Source organism: Dendrobates tinctorius, unplaced genomic scaffold (assembly GCF_039654945.1).
Source record: "Dendrobates tinctorius isolate UK_male_01 unplaced genomic scaffold, ASM3965494v1 ptg000232l, whole genome shotgun sequence".
Taxonomy (NCBI): Eukaryota; Metazoa; Chordata; class Amphibia; order Anura; family Dendrobatidae; genus Dendrobates; species Dendrobates tinctorius.
In genome coordinates this window covers 2,792,224-2,810,000 of record NW_027361899.1, presented here as the reverse complement: position 1 = coordinate 2,810,000, position 17,777 = coordinate 2,792,224, and the positions used below count along the sequence as shown (strand labels likewise).

The 17,777-nt window shown below is 50.1% G+C and overlaps 1 protein-coding gene across 2 annotated transcripts in view; it reads right to left on the bottom strand.

Annotated features, from left to right (window-relative positions):
• Window positions 1-17,777, bottom strand: part of CMTR1 (cap methyltransferase 1) — a 71,691-nt gene that overhangs the window by 6,997 nt on the left and 46,917 nt on the right. For both annotated transcript variants that reach the window (XM_073556263.1, XM_073556262.1), the window contains exons 16-20: window positions 13,125-13,182; window positions 12,670-12,738; window positions 12,452-12,583; window positions 12,178-12,300; window positions 11,919-12,010 (exon numbers count right to left, since the gene is read on the bottom strand). In XM_073556263.1, the coding sequence (XP_073412364.1) occupies window positions 11,919-12,010; window positions 12,178-12,300; window positions 12,452-12,583; window positions 12,670-12,738; window positions 13,125-13,182 (474 nt within the window). The remainder of the gene's footprint in view (window positions 1-11,918; window positions 12,011-12,177; window positions 12,301-12,451; window positions 12,584-12,669; window positions 12,739-13,124; window positions 13,183-17,777) is intronic.

Below are 17,777 nucleotides of genomic sequence, written 5' to 3'. Positions count from 1 at the left end.
ACGGTGCTGGCGAGACAACGCAGGACCAGCCGGTGCTTGAAGAGGGGAGTGGAGATGATGAGGTCCTTGACCCATCATGGCGTCAGCCACAGGAAGGTGGTGGGAGCAGCTCTGAGGAAGAGATTCCCCGAACGGCCAAAAGAGGAGGGAGAGGGCGGGGGCAGACTTGGTTGCCTGTAGCCTCCACTTTGGCACCCGTGAGGAGCAATCCTCTTCCAAAACAGAAAACGGGCGCTCCCAAGACTTGCAGTGCGTGGTCTTTTTTTGACAGTTGCAGATGACATTTGCTTTGTCAAATGCAAGCTGTGTCATCAGAAAGTGAAACGAGGGAAAAATGTGACCAACCTCAATACCACAAATATGTGGAAACATGTGCGCACCAAGCACGAGGTGGAGTTACACAGACACACTGAAGATGTAGGCCAACCTTCAGCAGCACCTACCACCTCTTCAGCTCGTGTTGGGGCCTCTTCCTCCAGCTCACACACAGCTGGTTCGGCTTCCTCACTGGAACGCCATGGAAGAACCACTGCCACTGTTGTCCAGAGACCCAGTGAAATTCCACCCACTGAACCACGTTCGCAGTCATCAGCACACTCCCAGGCCACTCACCAGCAATCGGTAGCACAGGCATGGGAGAAAAAGCGGCCATACTCGGCAAACCATCCCCAAGCACTGGCTCTGAAAGCCGGCATTGCCAAACTACTGGCCCTTGAGATGCTGTCATTCAGGCTGGTGGACACTGACACCTTCCGGAACTTTATGTCATTGGCAGTTCCACAATACAATGTGCCCAGCCGCTTTTATTTCAGCAGGCAAGCTGTCCCTGCCCTGCAAAAGCATGTGGAGGGAAAAATTAAAAATGCGCTACTAAATGCCGTCAGTAGCAAGGTCCACCTGACCACCGATGCGTGGACCAGTAGCCATGGACAGGGACGATACCTTTCCCTCACTGCCCATTGGGTCAATGTTGTGGAGCCGGGTACAGATCTGGAGAGTGGCTCTGTACGTATTCTGCTAACTCCAAGGATTGCAGGAATGCAGTCTGTACATATTGAGTCCTCCTCCTACTCTAGTTCCTCGGAATCAGCACTGCGTGAGCCTGTTAGGCTAGATATGAGCACAGGTGTGGCCAAACGTCAACAGGCCGTCCTTAAATTAATTTCTTTGGGGAATCGGAGCCACACAGCACAGGAGCTCTGGAATGCCATCAAGCAGGAGAGCGATGTGTGGTTTGTGCCAGCGAATCTCCAGCCAGGTTTGGTAGTGAGTGACAATGGCCGAAATCTAGTGGCAGCTCTGGGCCTAGGCAACCTCACTCACATACCATGTCTGGCACACGTGCTCAATTTGGTCGTACAGAGCTTTCTGAGGGACTATCCGGATCTTGATGCACTGCTGCACAAGGTTCGCCTAGAGTGTGCTCACTTGCGACGTTCCAGCATGGCAAGATCGCGCATTGCATCTCTGCAACGCCTATTCCGCCTGCCAGAACATCGCATCATATGTGACCTCCCCACCAGGTGGAATTCAACGTTACATATGTTGGAGCGGTTGTGTGAGCAGCAGGCAGCAGTAATGGAGTACCAGCTGCATCAGGCGCAAACAAGTCGCACTGTGCGCCGGACACACTTCACCACCACTGAGTGGGCCACTATGAGGGACATCTGCCAAGTTTTGCGTGCCTTCGATGACTCCACGCGGATGGCCAGTGCAGATGATGCACTAATCAGCATGACTGTCCCCCTCATCTGTCTGCTTCAAAAAACCTTACAAGTACTAAGTGAGGAGGTTTTTGAAGAGGTCGAGGATGAGCAGTCAGAAATGCCATCTGCTTCTGGCAAGTCTGCGCAACGTGCTTCCACACAAAGGCCCAGGCAGGGGACACTTAGTGAGGAGGATGACGAGGAGTCAATGGAGGAGGAGGAACACATCTCTCCAGAGGAGGGAGGTACACAAGGCTCTAGTAGTCAGTGTGTACAGCGAGGGTGGGGTGATGCTGAGCAGGCAGAGATGCTGCCTCAAGCTGGGGACAGCGTTTCCGGTCCAGTTGGCAGTCTGCAGCACATGGTTGATTTCATGCTGCAGTGCTTGTTAAATGACCGCCGCATCGCCAACATTCTCCACACGGCTGATTATTGGGTGTACACCCTCCTAGATCCTCGCTACCGGGACAACTTACAAAGCCTCATACCACAGTTGAACCGGGAGCGAAAAATGCGGGAGTACCAAGAAACACTTGTGCAGGCCATCATGTTCTCCATTCCCCCCACAAGTGTTGCTGGTAGTGCTTTTCAAAGCAGCCATGTGGGTAGAGGCAGTGGAGGAAGCTCTGCACAAAGAGGTAGCAGAGGCAGTGCCGCAGGACAAGGCAAGGCCAGTATGGCCCAAATGTGGAAAAGTTTTGTGGGACTGCCACAAACGGCTACACCATCACAGACGGCTCCAGTCAGCAGGAGGCAACGTTTCCGTCAGATGGCGACAGACTACTTGTCGTGCCCTGTTAGTGTTCTCCCAGACGGCTCTTCCCCGTTCAAGTATTGGGTCTCTAAGCTGGAAACATGGCCAGAGCTTAGCCAGTATGCATTGGAGGTGCTGGCTTGCCCTGCTGCCAGTGTATTATCGGAACGTGTCTTTAGTGCTGCAGGTGGTGTGGTAACAGACCGTCGCACGCGACTATCCGCCGATAATGTTGACCGGCTTACTTTTGTGAAAATGAACAAGGCCTGGATCTCACCTGAATTTGTCAGTCCTCTTCCAGAATAAATAATTGGCTGGCAACAGGATCCAGGTCTCCTGTTGTGTTCATGTTTCTATGACCTGAACTTTATTTCCTGGGCTACAGCAACGCCCGTTGTTGCTCAGAAGTGCTGTCCACACAGACAAAACACTCGCTCATGTGTAAGTGGGGTTCGGTAACGTCAGCTGATCCCCTGCTGTGTGTACGGCAAACTCTCCTGCTGCCTACAACTTCTGACTACCTCTGATTTAATATGTTCTCTGATTTGCCCTCTGTCTCCACTCTGTTTTGAGTATTTCCTCCGGCCTACAACACCGCCTGTCTCTGCTCTCAAGTGCCGTCTGCACAATCCACACTTGTTCCTGTGGTACCTGGGTCCTGTAACATCTGCTCATCTCCAGAGTTGAGCACGGCAATGTCTCCTGCTTTGTCTACATTCCCACTACTTGTAGTGGAAATGTGGACAGAGCAGGAGACATTGCCTGACTCACCTCTAGGGAGAAGCTGCTGTTACAGAACCCCAGTAACACAGGAACAAGTGTGGGTTGTGCAGACGGCATTTCAGAGCAGCAACTGGCATGGTTGGAAGCCAGAGGAAATACTCGAAACAGAGTGAAGACAGAGGCCTAATTGGAGTACGTTGACAGTTAGTAAGTAGTCTAGAAACAATCGCAAACTGCCACCAAGTAGGCCTCGGCCTACTACCTGATTTTCCCTGGGCTCCGACACCGCCAGTTGGTGCTCAGAAGTGCTGTCCGCACAGACAAAACACTCGCTCATGTGTAAGTGGGGTTCGGTAACGTCAGCTGATCCCCTGCTGTGTGTATGGCAAAGTGTCCTGCTCCCTCCACAGTCAAACAACCCCAGATTTACACCTGGCTCCAAGTAGGCCTCGGCCTACTACCTGATTTTCCCTGGGCTCCGACAACGCCAGTTGGTGCTCAGAAGTGCTGTCCGCACAGACAAAACACTCGCTCATGTGTAAGTGGGGTTCGGTAACGTCAGCTGATCCCCTGCTGTGTGTATGGCAAACTCTCCTGCTGCCTACAACTTCTGACTACCTCTGATTTAATATGTTCTCTGATTTGCCCTCTGTCTCCACTCTGTTTTGAGTATTTCCTCCGGCCTACAACACCGCCTGTTTCTGCTCTCAAGTGCCGTCTGCACAATCCACACTTGTTCCTGTGGTACCTGGGTCCTGTAACATCTGCTCATCTCCAGAGTTGAGCACGGCAATGTCTCCTGCTTTGTCTACATTCCCACTACTTGTAGTGGAAACGTGGACAGAGCAGGAGACATTGCCTGACTCACCTCTAGGGAGAAGCTGCTGTTACAGAACCCCAGTAACACAGGAACAAGTGTGGGTTGTGCAGACGGCATTTCAGAGCAGCAACTGGCGTGGTTGGAAGCCAGAGGAAATACTCGAAACAGAGTGAAGACAGAGGCCTAATTGGAGTACGTTGACAGTTAGTAGTAGTCTAGAAACAATCGCAAACTGCCACCAAGTAGGCCTCGGCCTACTACCTGATTTTCCCTGGGCTCCGACACCGCCAGTTGGTGCTCAGAAGTGCTGTCCGCACAGACAAAACACTCGCTCATGTGTAAGTGGGGTTCGGTAACGTCAGCTGATCCCCTGCTGTGTGTATGGCAAAGTGTCCTGCTCCCTCCACAGTCAAACAACCCCAGATTTACACCTGGCTCCAGATTTACACCTGGCTCCAAGTAGGCCTCGGCCTACTACCTGATTTTCCCTGGGCTCTGACACCGCCAGTTGGTGCTCAGAAGTGCTGTCCGCACAGACAAAACACTCTCTCATGTGTAAGTGGGGTTCGGTAACGTCAGCTGATCCCCTGCTGTGTGTATGGCAAAGTGTCCTGCTCCCTCCACAGTCAAACAACCTCAGATTTACACCTGGCTCCAAGTAGGCCTCGGCCTACTACGTCATTTTCCCTGGGCTCCGACAACGCCAGTTGGTGCTCGGAAGTGCTGTCCACCCAGAAAAACACACTCGTTCATGTGAAAGTGGGGTTTGGTAACGTCAGCTGATCCCCTGCTGTGTGGAGGGCAAACTGCTGCTGCCTCCAAATTTTAGCTACTTCAGATTTAAACATTCTCTAATTTGGCCTCTGTCTCCACTCTGTCTCTAGTATTTCCCCTGACCTCCAACACCGCCAGTTCCTGCTCACAGTTGCCGTCCACACATTCCACACGTGTTCCTGTGTTACTGGGGTTCTGTTACGTCAGCAGATCCCCCAATGTGTGTCCGCCACTGTCTCCTGCGCCGTCCACCTTCCCACTGCAAGCGGTGGGAATGTGGACAGAGCAGGAGACAGTGGCAGACACACATCAGGGGATCTGCTGACATTACAGAATCCCAGTAACACAGGAACACGTGTGGATTGGGCAGACGGCTACTGAACGCATAAACTGGCGGTGTTGGTGGTCACGTGAAATCCTGGAAACAGAGTGGAGACAGATGCCTAATTGGAGCACGTTGACAGTCTGTTGTAGCCTACAAACAATCTAAAACTGCCACCAAGTAGGCCTCGGCCTGCACCCTGGTTCTCCCTGGGCTCCAACAACGCTAGTTGGTGCTCGGAAGTGCTGTCCACACAGAAAAACACACTCGTTCATGTGAAAGTGGGGGTCAGTAATGTCAGCTGATCCCCTGCTGTGTGGAGGGCAAAGTGTCCTGCTCCCTCCAAAGTCAAAATACCTCAGCTTTACACCTGGCTCCTAGTAGGCCTCGGCCTGCACCATGATTGTCCCTGGGCTCCAACAACGCTAGTTGGTGCTCGGAAGTGCTGTCCACACAGAAAAACACACTCATTTATGTGAAAGTGGGGTTCGGTAACGTCAGCTGATCCCCTGCTGTGTGGAGGGCAAACTGCTGCTGCCTCCAAATTGTAACTACTTCAGATTTAAACATTCTCTGATTTGGCCTCTGTCTCCACTCTGTCTCTAGTATTTCCCCTGACCTCCAACACCGCCAGTTCCTGCTCACAGTTGCCGTCCACGCATTCCACACGTGTTCCTGTGTTACTGAGGTTCTTTAACGTCAGCAGATCCCCCAACATGTGTCTGCCACTGTCTCCTGCGCTGTCCACCTTCCCACTGCAAGCGGTGGGAATGTGGACAGAGCAGGAGACAGTGGCAGACACACATCAGGGGATCTGCTGACATTACAGAATCCCAGTAACACAGCAACACGTGTGGATTGGGCAGACGGCTGCTGTACGCATAAACTGGCGGTGTTGGTGGTCACGTGAAATCCTGGAAACAGAGTGGAGACAGATGCCTAATTGGAGCACGTTGACAGTCTGTTGTAGCCTACAAACAATCTAAAACTACCACCAAGTAGGCCTCGGCCTACACCATGATTGTCCCTGGGCTCCAACAACGCCAGTTGGTGCTCGGCAGTGTCTTTGGCACGGGGACTCCCTGTTGCCCAGCCTGGTTCCAGCACGCCTGCTGTTTCCGGGTAGTGTCAAGGTCACTATGCCACCAATCCGTTGTCCTGTCGTCTTGCGGCCGGGTTAGCCGACTCTACGGTGCCTGCAGTTTATGTGACTCCTACGTGGGCTGCGGGAACTGGCACTGAAGGCTGGATCCGTAGTGCCAATGGGACATGAACCCCCTGTAGGACTGTGGGTTTCGGTAACTGCGGCCGGCTTGCGGCCTGGCTACTTTGCTTTCAATGGGTACCTTCTGCTACCCACCCGGGTTCCAGCACTGTCTGCTGGTTCTCGCCAGAGCCTTTGGCCTAGGTGCCTCCATCTCGGTATCCGAGGTCCAGCACCGTCAGCTGGTCCATGGTAGTGCTTTCTAGCACAGGTACCTCCTGCCTAGTAACCGTGGTCCAGCACCGTCAGCTGTTCCTCGGTAGTGCCATTGGCTCTTGTAGCTTTTGCTACCCATCTGGGTTCCAGCACCGTCAGCTGGTTCTCGGCAGTGTCTTTGGCACGGGGACTCCCTGTTGCCCAGCCTATTTCCAGCACGCCTGCTGTTTCCGGGTAGTGTCAAGGTCACTATGCCACCAATCCGTTGTCCTGTCGTCTTGCGGCCGGGTTAGCCGACTCTACGGTGCCTGCAGTTTAGGTGACTCCTATGTGGGCTGCGGGAACTGGCACTGAAGGCTGGATCCGTAGTGCCAATGGGACATGGACCCCCTGTAGGACTGTGGGTTTCGGTAACTGCGGACGGCTTGCGGCCTGGCTACTTTGCTTTCAATGGGTACCTTCTGCTACCCACCCGGGTTCCAGCACTGTCTGCTGGTTCTCGCCAGAGCCTTTGGCCTAGGTGCCTCCATCTCGGTATCCGAGGTCCAGCACCGTCAGCTGGTCCTTGGTAGTGCTTTTTAGCACAGGTACCTTCTGCTGAGTAACCGTGGTCCAGCACCGTCAGTTGGTCCTCGGTAGTGCCATTGGCTCTTGTTCCTTCTGCTACCCATCCGGGTGCCAGCACTGTCTGCTGGTTCTCGCCACAGCCTTTGGCCTAGGTGCCTCCATCTCGGTATCCGAGGTCCAGCACCGTCAGCTGGTCCTTGGTAGTGCTTTCTAGCACAGGTACCTCCTGCCTAGTAACCGTGGTCCAGCACCGTCAGCTGTTCCTCGGTAGTGCCATTGGCTCTTGTAGCTTTTGCTACCCATCTGGGTTCCAGCACCGTCAGCTGGTTCTCGGCAGTGTCTTTGGCACGGGTACTCCCTGTTGCCCAGCCTGGTTCCAGCACGCCTGCTGTTTCCGGGTAGTGTCAAGGTCACTATGCCACCAATCCGTTGTCCTGTCGCCTTGCGGCCGGGTTAGCCGACTCTACGGTGCCTGCAGTTTAGGTGACTCCTATGTGGGCTGCGGGAACTGGCACTGAAGGCTGGATCCGTAGTGCCAATGGGACATGGACCCCCTGTAGGACTGTGGGTTTCGGTAACTGCGGCTGGCTTGCGGCCTGGCTACTTTGCTTTCAATGGGTACCTTCTGCTACCCACCCGGGTTCCAGCACTGTCTGCTGGTTCTCGCCAGAGCCTTTGGCCTAGGTGCCTCCATCTCGGTATCCGAAGTCCAGCACCGTCAGCTGGTCCTTGGTAGTGCTTTTTAGCACAAGTACCTTCTGCTTAGTAACCGTGGTCCAGCACCGTCAGTTGGTCTTCGGTAGTGCCATTGGCTCTTGTTCCTTCTGCTACCCATCCGGGTGCCAGCACTGTCTGCTGGTTCTCGCCACAGCCTTTGGCCTAGGTGCCTCCATCTCGGTATCCGAGGTCCAGCACCGTCAGCTGGTCCTTGGTAGTGCTTTTTAGCACAGGTACCTTCTGCTTAGTAACCGTGGTCCAGCACCGTCAGTTGGTCCTCGGTAGTGCCATTGGCTCTTGTTCCTTCTGCTACCCATCCGGGTGCCAGCACTGACTGCTGGTTCTCGCCAGTTTCTCAGCCTTCTTGTACCTTCTGCTACATTTCCAAGATCAAGCTTTTTGAAATTGTCTTTGGTAATCCTTATTGATCTCCATGACGACGACCCTGATGACCACACCAAAGAAGACCAGAAATATGACCCTAAATAATAAGACCAAGAGGACAAAGAACATGAAGACAACCACCAAGATACAGAACAAAAGACAGAAGAACAAGAAGCAGAAGAAGCAAAAGCAGAAGAACAGAAAGCAGAAGAACATTAAGCATAAGACTAAAAATCAGCAAAGAAGAAATCAAAATTATAAGCAGAAGAAGACTAAGCAGTAAATGGGGGTGAGTCCGTTCCTCCTCGTGGTGCCCCTGGAAAATGCCTGCTGCTGCAGGCCAAACTGAACGCGGACAAATCCTGTTGTAAATCTTTAGTGACAGGCAGAACGTAAGGTGTAATCTTATAACTTTTATAGATAAGTACTACAGGAATGCCTGTCACCATAAGAAAATGAAGACAAAGAAGAATAGGAAGAAGATGAAGAAATAGCATATTAAAATTGATAATAGCTGAATAAGAAGAATATGAAGAATGGAAAAAAAAATTAATGGGAAGAAGATGAAGAAGAAGAAGAAGATGAATAAGGTGAAGAAAAAGTTGATTAAAAAAATGCTACTGCTGCGGATCATGAAGGAGAAAGTGTGGGAGAAGTACAAAAGAACGTGAAGAGCATTGAAGTTGTGAAACATACATATCTGACAAAATATAAAAAAGGTTAACATAGTCAATATCTTTTTAACTCCGAACGTACTGAAAAAAAAAATTGGAATTAATGCTATGCCATGTGATTTGAATAAACCACTATGCTTTTAATGTCTCCTCCACCTCCCACAATACATTCTACATGATTCTTATTTGTTTTCAATTATGTAGAATTAGCCAACAAGGAAATAAAGGGCTTTTTTTAATTCCGATACCGGAAGTCCCATTGACTTGAATGGGACTTCCGGTATCGGAATCGGCGATACCCGATATTTTTTTCGTATAGGGCGATACCATCCTATACAATATTTTTGGGTATCGAACGGTATTGCTCAACACTAGTCACGACTGGTATAGGATGAGAGCGGACCCTGCCGGCGAGGGCTCACAATCTACAAGGGATGGGTGATAATACAGTAGGTGAGGGTAGAGTTGGTCACGCAGCGGTTTGGTGGATCGGTGGTTACTGCAGGTTGTAGGCTTGTCGGAAGAGGTCGGATTTCAGGTTCTTTTTGAAGTTTTCCATGGTAAGCGAGAGTCTGATATGTTGTGGTAGAGAGTTCCAGAGTATGGGGGAAGCACGGGAGAAATCTTGTATGCGATTGTGGGAAGAGGAGATAAGAGAGGAGTACAGGAGGAGATCTTGTGAGGATCGGAGGTTGTGTGCAGGTAAGTACCGGGAGACGAGGTCACAGATGTATGGAGGAGACAGGTTGTGGATGGCTTTGTGTGCCATTGTTAGGCTGTTGAACTGGAGTCTCTGGGTAATGTGGAGCCAGTGCAGGGATTGACAGAGGGGAGAGGCCGGGGAATAGCGGGGAGACAGGTGGATTAGTCGGGCAGCAGAGATTAGGATAGATTGGAGGGGTGCGAGAGTGTTAGAGGGGAGGCAACAGAGCAGGAGGTTGCAGTAGTCAAGGCGAGAGATAATGAGGGCATGGACTAGGGTTTTTGCAGATTCTTGGTTGAGGAATGAACGGATCCATGAAATATTTTTGAGTTGAAGTCGGCAGGAAGTGGAAAGGGCTTGGATATGTGGTTTGAAAGAGAGATCAGTGTCAAGGATAACCCAGAGGCAGCGAGCTTGTGGGACTGGGGAGAGTGGGCAGCAGTTTACTTTAATGGATAGGTCCGTTGGGGGGGGGGTCACGTGAGATGGGGGAAAGATGATTAATTCTGTTTTGTCCATATTAAATTTTAGAAATCTAGCGGAGAAGAAGGATGAAATAGCAGACAGACATTGTGGGATTCTGGTTAGTAGGGAGGTGATATCTGGTCCAGAAATGTAGATCTGTGCGTCATCAGCATAGAGGTGATACTGAAAGCCATGAGATTCTATGAGCTGTCCGAGGCCGAAGGTGTAAACGGAGAAGAGCAGGGGCCCTAGGGCTGAACCTTGCGGGACTCTGACGGATAGGGGGCGCGGTGAGGAGGTGGTGTGCGAGTGGGAGACGCTGAATATCCGTTCTGTTAGGTATGACGCAATCCAAGATAGGGCCAAGTCTGTGATACCAAGAGATGAGAGGGTCTGTAGTAATAGGGAATGGTCCACTATGTCAAAGGCAGAGGACAGGTCCAGGAGGAGGAGGACAGAGTAGTGTCGCTTGGCCTTGGCGGTTAATAGGTCATTGGTGACCTTAATTAGGGCAGTTTCAGTGGAGTGGTGTGGCCGGAAGCCAGATTGTAAGCAGTCAAGGAGGGAGCAAGAAGAGAGGTGGGAGGACAGTTCAAGATGGACGTGTTGTTCCAGTAGTTTTGAGGCATAGGGGAGAAGTGATATAGGGCGATAGCTAGATACAGAGGATGGGTCAAGAGAGGGCTTTTTGAGGATAGGTGTGATTGAGGCATGTTTAAAGCGTGAGGAGAACACACCAGTTGCCAGTGATAGGTTGAAGAGATGGGTTAGGGCTGGGATGAAGACTGTGGTGAGGTTTGGGGATCGGGTCAAGTGCACAGGTGGTGAGATGTGATCTTGAGAGTAGAGTGGAGAGTCGACCTTCTGTAATGGTGGAGAAGTTGGTTTTGGAGGAGGAGGGCAGGGCAGTTAGGAGGAAGGGTTGTCGACCAAAACTGTGTCTGATGTTATCAATCTTCTCCTTGAAAAATGAGGCAAAGTCTTCAGCTGAGATGAGTGGAGAGGGAGGAGGTACTGGGGGGCGGAGCAGAGAACTGAAGGTGTTGAATAACTGTTTAGGGTTGTGAGACAGGGAGGATATGAGAGATGAGAAGTAGGTTTGTTTTGCTGCAGCGAGTGTGGCCTTGAAAGTTGTGAGGGACTGTTTGAATGCAATGAAGTCCATTGGAGTTTCTTGCATGCCTGACCCCGGCCTAATACATAGGGGTCCCACCAAAGGGCATGTTCCTCCCTCCACGATTGGGGTACCCCGGCCCCTCGTTCTGACCATTGCCGTTGTGTGAGGGGAAAGTGGTGAACAGCAGGTGTGACCTGCACCTATCACACATTTATGCACAAACATCTTTTGCACAGTTGATTTAAATTTGGTTTTGTTTATGCTAAATGAATGGGTGTGTTTTCCACCTAATTGATTCACCTGTTTCTTTGATGTGTTTAAATATTTGCTTGGAGACCTTTCTTACGCATTCAATGATTAAGCCCTCTTAGGGTGAAACGCGTAGGAAATTGCTCCCCTCCATACGCCTCTTTATGTCGTTTTTACCTGATGGTATGAAGATTTTATATTCTCAATAAGGCAATTATTATTTTATCTCCTGGAGACGCTGGAAAAATCCTTCTTTATGTTGTGTATCACACATTTATGGTATATGTCCTATGCTACAGACGACACGGGGTTAAGCTGATGCATCTGAGCTAAACACCATAAAAAATAAATAGAAACCTCTGATCACATTATGTGTTCTCCAAAATGTCGCCAATAGAAAGAACAAGTTCCACAAAAACACAACACTGGGTCCTAAACGAGGTAAACCTTCTTGTCCGTCTTAGGACATAAGAATAATGGTCAGAAGTTGATGTCCACCGGTCCAATGAGCACCTGGACTCACCTCTGGGTGAAGTGATGGGATCGCACGTCCGTGCCATTAAGGAAGAGGGCGTCCAGGATGTGAATGGCGAGGATCTTTCTCTGAGCTTTTCCCTGACAATCAGAAAAAGTGTCCTTTAACTGAGGAAGGAGCAATATATCTGGGGGTGTACCGCCATATAACAATGAACTCTGGGTAATAATCACTATGGGGGGGTTACACAAATTTTATCTGCTCGGACTTTCTGATCCGGTGGTTCAGCCATTCATTTACGACTCACCTCGCCCTTCAGTTCATGGACAACCTCCACAGACAGAAGGGTGTCCCGGGGGAGCTCAGTCTTCAGTTCCAGTTTAGTCCAGCGGTCGGCAGGACGCCCCCCCCAGGTGTAGATCTGAGATCTCTGAACAGACAGTGACACAAGAGGTTAAAAACAAGACCGGTTATCAAGTGGACAGCGTGTCACGTCCATGCCCCTAACCATCGGCTGAATATGGCCCCTAGCTTTCTACCCAGACACGGACCATATTCAGGCGGCACCACGGCAGTCTTACCCCTAATCCTAGCAGGAACTTCTGCTCGCTCCCGGATACCATGCACCTGTAGTCCAGCACGTGGCTCAGCTTCTCCAGGGTCTTGGTGGTCAGTGGGGTGGGCTTGTAACTGTAAACTTCAATGTCCCGGCTCTGGAAGTCGAAGGACGGATGCCACGTTTCTTATACGAGTACCAATAAGTTGGGTAAGAGAATAAGAAGGGGAGCATGAGCCATACCTGGATCAGCTGGAAGAACTTGGTCTTGGGGTCGGTATTAGTGGGGGCCACTCGAGCCTGGTCAGGAATCTGGAGGAAGAAAGACGACTGATTCGCTGCGAAAAGCGTCCCTCCAGAATAGTTTCAGCTGCAGTGTGATCACGGCAATGTCACAGCACACTGACAATAGACGCACTACGCAGAGCATAGGCTATCTGCACTGTGAACGTAGCGCGGTGGCCATCGTGTAGGCAGCTGCTACATCTGGTTGTTAAGATGTTTTTCCGATTTGTCGCCGCAGCTCCACTCGCTCCTGTGGCACCAGCCCTGGACATGTGAACATTTGTTCTCCAGTCACATCCAGAGCTGCATTCACAATTCATCTCCTGATACCGTAATGCACGGCGCCTCGAGGCTGCATTAACCGTTCGGACCTCCACACTAACAAATCACGAAGACACGGTTCGTCTACTCACCCCCCACAGCTTCAGACACTCTTTCCGCAGGTCTGCCTGGTGCGGTTCGCTCAGGGTCCTGATAAAAAAGACAATACTCAGCGACAAAAGCAGACTAATAATTAATGCATACGTGTGAACACGGCATAAGAAACAATCCATGTATTACCTGTAGTCAGACCCTGGACTCTCCAATATTAACAACATTATCCCCATAGCTCACGTCCTATTACACTTTAGTCTGTACGTATAGTGCCCCACTACTGACTGAATGATGTCCCATCGCATTTAGTCTGTATGTCCTGGTAAGGGACATATAACGGGTCATCCACAGACGACATCTGCCCTTCAAGCACAGGATACGAATATAAGCAATTATCCCATTCCGCTATCTAGACATTGAACCACGCTCCAAGTCTTTGGACACCATCGCAAGATTGAATTTTCTATAATTAAAACAGTAGTTCAGAATTAGAAAACATGGCTGCCTTTTTCCAAACACACCGCCAACCTTGTCTACAGGTTCTGTGCGATATGGAGGTTGCACCATTCATGCAAATGAGCTGCAGTACCAGACCTTACCTGTGCACATGTGTGGTGCTGTTTTTGGAAGAAAGGAGTCCAGTTTTTTTAATCCTGGACTTGATCTTTAAACAACTTTCTAAATAATTTCCTTAGATTATGCAGTTGCCCACTCTGTGTAACTCTCCTACATAGCCAACTGTGCTGTTGTAGTCTGTGTAACTCTCCTACATAGCCAGCTGTGCTGCTGTAGTCTATATAACTCTCCTACATAGCCAGCTGTGCTGCTGTAGTCTGTGTAACTCTCCTACATAGCCAACTGTGCTGTTGTAGTCTGTGTAACTCTCCTACATAGCCAGCAGTGCTGCTGTAGTCTGTGTAACTCTCCTACATAGCCAGCTGTGCTGCTGTAGTCTGTGTAACTCTCCTACATAGCCAGCTGTGCTGCTGTAGTCTATGTAACTCTCCTACATAGCCAGCTGTGCTGCTGTAGTCTGTGTAACTCTCCTACATAGCCAGCTGTGCTGCTGTAGTCTATGTAACTCTCCTACATAGCCAACTGTGCTGCTGTAGTCTGTGTAACTCTCCTACATAGCCAACTGTGCTGCTGTAGTCTGTGTAACTCTCCTACATAGCCAGCTGTGCTGCTGTAGTCTGTGTAACTCTCCTACATAGCCAGCTGTGCTGCTGTAGTCTGTGTAACTCTCCTACATAGCCAACTGTGCTGTTGTAGTCTAAATAACTCTCCTACATAGCCAGCTGTGCTGCTGAAGTCTGTGTAACTCTCCTACATAGCCAGCTGTGCTGCTGTAGTCTGTGTAACTCTCCTACATAGCCAGCTGTGCTGCTGTAGTCTATGTAACTCTCCTACATAGCCAGCTGTGCTGCTGTAGTCTGTGTAACTCTCCTACATAGCCAACTGTGCTGTTGTAGTCTGTGTAACTCTCCTACATAGCCAGCTGTGCTGCTGTAGTCTAAATAACTCTCCTACATAGCCAGCTGTGCTGCTGTAGTCTATATAACTCTCCTACATAGCCAGCTGTGCTGCTGTAGACTATGTAACTCTCCTACATAGCCAGCTGTGCTGCTATAGTCTGTGTAACTCTCCTACATAGCCAGCTGTGCTGCTGTAGACTATGTAACTCTCCTACGTAGCCAGCTGTGCTGCTGTAGTCTATGTAACTCTCCTACATAGCCAACTGTGCTGTTGTAGTCTGTGTAACTCTCCTACATAACCAACTGTGCTGCTGTAGTCTATGTAACTCTCCTACATAGCCAGCTGTGCTGCTGTAGTCTATGTAACTCTCCTACATAGCCAGCTGTGCTGCTGTAGTCTGTGTAATTCTCCTACACAGCCAGGTGTCCTGCTGTAGTCTGTGTAACTCTCCTACATAGCCAGCTGTGCTGCTGTAGAGTCTGTGTACATCGAATACATAGCCAGCTGTGCCGCTGTAGTCTGTGTAACTCTACTATGGACAGCTGTACTGCTGTAGCGTCTGTGTAATTCTCCTAGAGTCAGCGGTGCTGCTGAAGAGTCTGTGTAACTATTCTGCATATCTGGCTATGCTGCTATAGAGTCTGTGTAACTCCTGTATATAGCTGACTTTTAAAGTCAGTTTAAAAGATCATTCATGATCTGTAAGGGGGAATCACTCTGAGAATTAAGCTGTGCTAATCCTGGACACAGACTTCATGTCCATCATGTATTACAAGGAGGGGCACGGCCACATGAGAAAAGTCCAAAAATGGGAGCAGATTCTTAATGAAAGAATGAAGATGGCAGATGAATAAAACCCAGTTCAATGTTTTAACAGCTGCTGACAAAGCCTGCAGCTACTGACACAGGCAGGATACAAGCAGCTGACAACGCCTGCTCCTACTGACACAGGCAGGATACAAGCAGCTGACAACGCCTGTACCTACTGACACAGGCAGGATGCAGGCTGCTGACAACACCTCCACCTACTGACACAGGCAGGATACAGGCTGCTGACAACACCTGTATTACTGACACAGGCAGGATACAGGCTGCTGACAACACCTCCACCTACTGACACAGGCAGGATACAGGCTGCTGACAACACCTGTATTACTGACACAGGCAGGATACAGGCTGCTGACAACGCCTGCAGCTACTGACACAGGCAGGATACAAGCAGCTGACAACGCCTGCACCTACTGACACAGGCAGGATGCAGGCTGCTGACAACGCCTGCACCTACTGACACAGGCAGGATAGAGGCTGCTGACAACGCCTGCACCTACTGACACAGGCAGGATACAGGCTGCTGACAACGCCTGCACCTACTGATACAGGCAGGATACAGGCTGCTGACAACGCCTGCACCTACTGATACAGGCAGGATACAGGCTGCTGACAACGCCTGCACCTACTGATACAGGCTGCTGACAACACCTGCACCTACTGACACAGGCAGGATACAGGCTGCTGACAACGTCTGTACTACTGACACAGGCAGGATACAGGCTGCTGACAACACCTGAACCTACTGACACAGGCAGGATACAGGCTGCTGTCAACACCTGCACCTACTGAGACTGACAGGATACAGGCTGCTGACAACACCAGCATCTACTGATACAGGCAGGATACAGGCTGCTGCCAACGCCTGCACCTACTGACACAGGCAGGATGCAGGCAACGTCTTTACTACTGACACAGGCAGGATACAGGCTGCTGACAATATCTGTACTACTGACACAGGCAGGATACAGGCTGCTGACGTCTGTACTATGGACACAGGCAGGATACAGGCTGCTGACGTCTGTACTATGGACACAGGCAGGATACAGGCTGCTGCCGTCTGTACTGCTGACACAGGCAGGATACAGGCTGCTGACAACGCCTGCACCTACTGAGACTGACAGGATACAGGCTGCTGACAACGCCTGCACCTACTGACACAGGCAGGATACAGGCTGCTGCCAACGCCTGCACCTACTGACACAGGCAGGATGCAGGCTGCTGACAATGTCTGTACTACCGACACAGGCAGGATACAGGCTGCTGACGTCTGTACTACGGACACAGGCAGGATACAGGCTGCTGCCGTCTGTACTGCTGACCAGGGATGTGGAGTCGGAGTCGTGGAGTCGGAGTCGGTGCTCATTTTGGTGGAGTCGGAGTCGGAGTTGGAGTCGGTATAAAATGGACCGACTCCGACTCCTAAAATATATAATAAATTGGGTACAGTAATTCAATGCAGGATGTGCTGAATATTTTTTCATAGGAGTTTGCGAAAGTTATGAAATGTCCTATAAATGGCTGTTATATTCCTGATCTAAGGCTACATTCACACACAGCGTTTTTCCTGTGTTTTTTGAGGATACGTTTTTCAGCTGCAAAAGCTGATCATCTTTTTAAAAAACTGCCTCACCTGAAAGGTTTTTGAGCTCATAGATAATGTTTTCAATAGCAAAAGCAGATTAGAAATCTGCTCTATCCATTTATCCATATCTGTCTATCCATATCGTATCTGTACCAAAAAGAATGAAAACTGGGTAGTACACCAATATATATTCTGTTCTATATAAATATCTTGATTATTGGATCATAAAATTAAATGTCTGAGGTTCACATTGTACTACAATAAATTTTTCACTTAAATATAAGCAATATGTGTGGGAGTCGGAGTCGTGGAGTCGGAGTCGGAGTTGGAGTCGGTGTAAGGGAAATTGAGGAGTCGGAGTCGCAGGTTTGGCTTACCGACTCCACAGCCCTGCTGCTGACACAGGCAGGATGCAAGCTGCACCCACTAACACAGGCAGGATACAGGCAGCACTTACTGACAAAACATGAGAAATCCACTTTAACGAACTAGTGAAAAAACTTCTTCTTTGTTCACCAAAGAGGGTGGTGGTGAATAAAAGAAGATTTTTCACTAGTTCGTTGAGATGGATTTCTCATGTTTTGATTGCGCCACGCCTTGAAACAGCGTTCCGCGTGCTCTGAACACCTAAGGATGTCTACTACGGTGAGCTGGACTTTTTTCTAAACAGCACTTACTGACACAAGAACGATACAGGCTTCAGACAATGTTTGCGCCTACTGACAAAAGCAGGATACAGGCTGCTGACAACACCTGCACCTACTGAGACTGACAGGATACAGGCTGCTGACAACACCTGCAC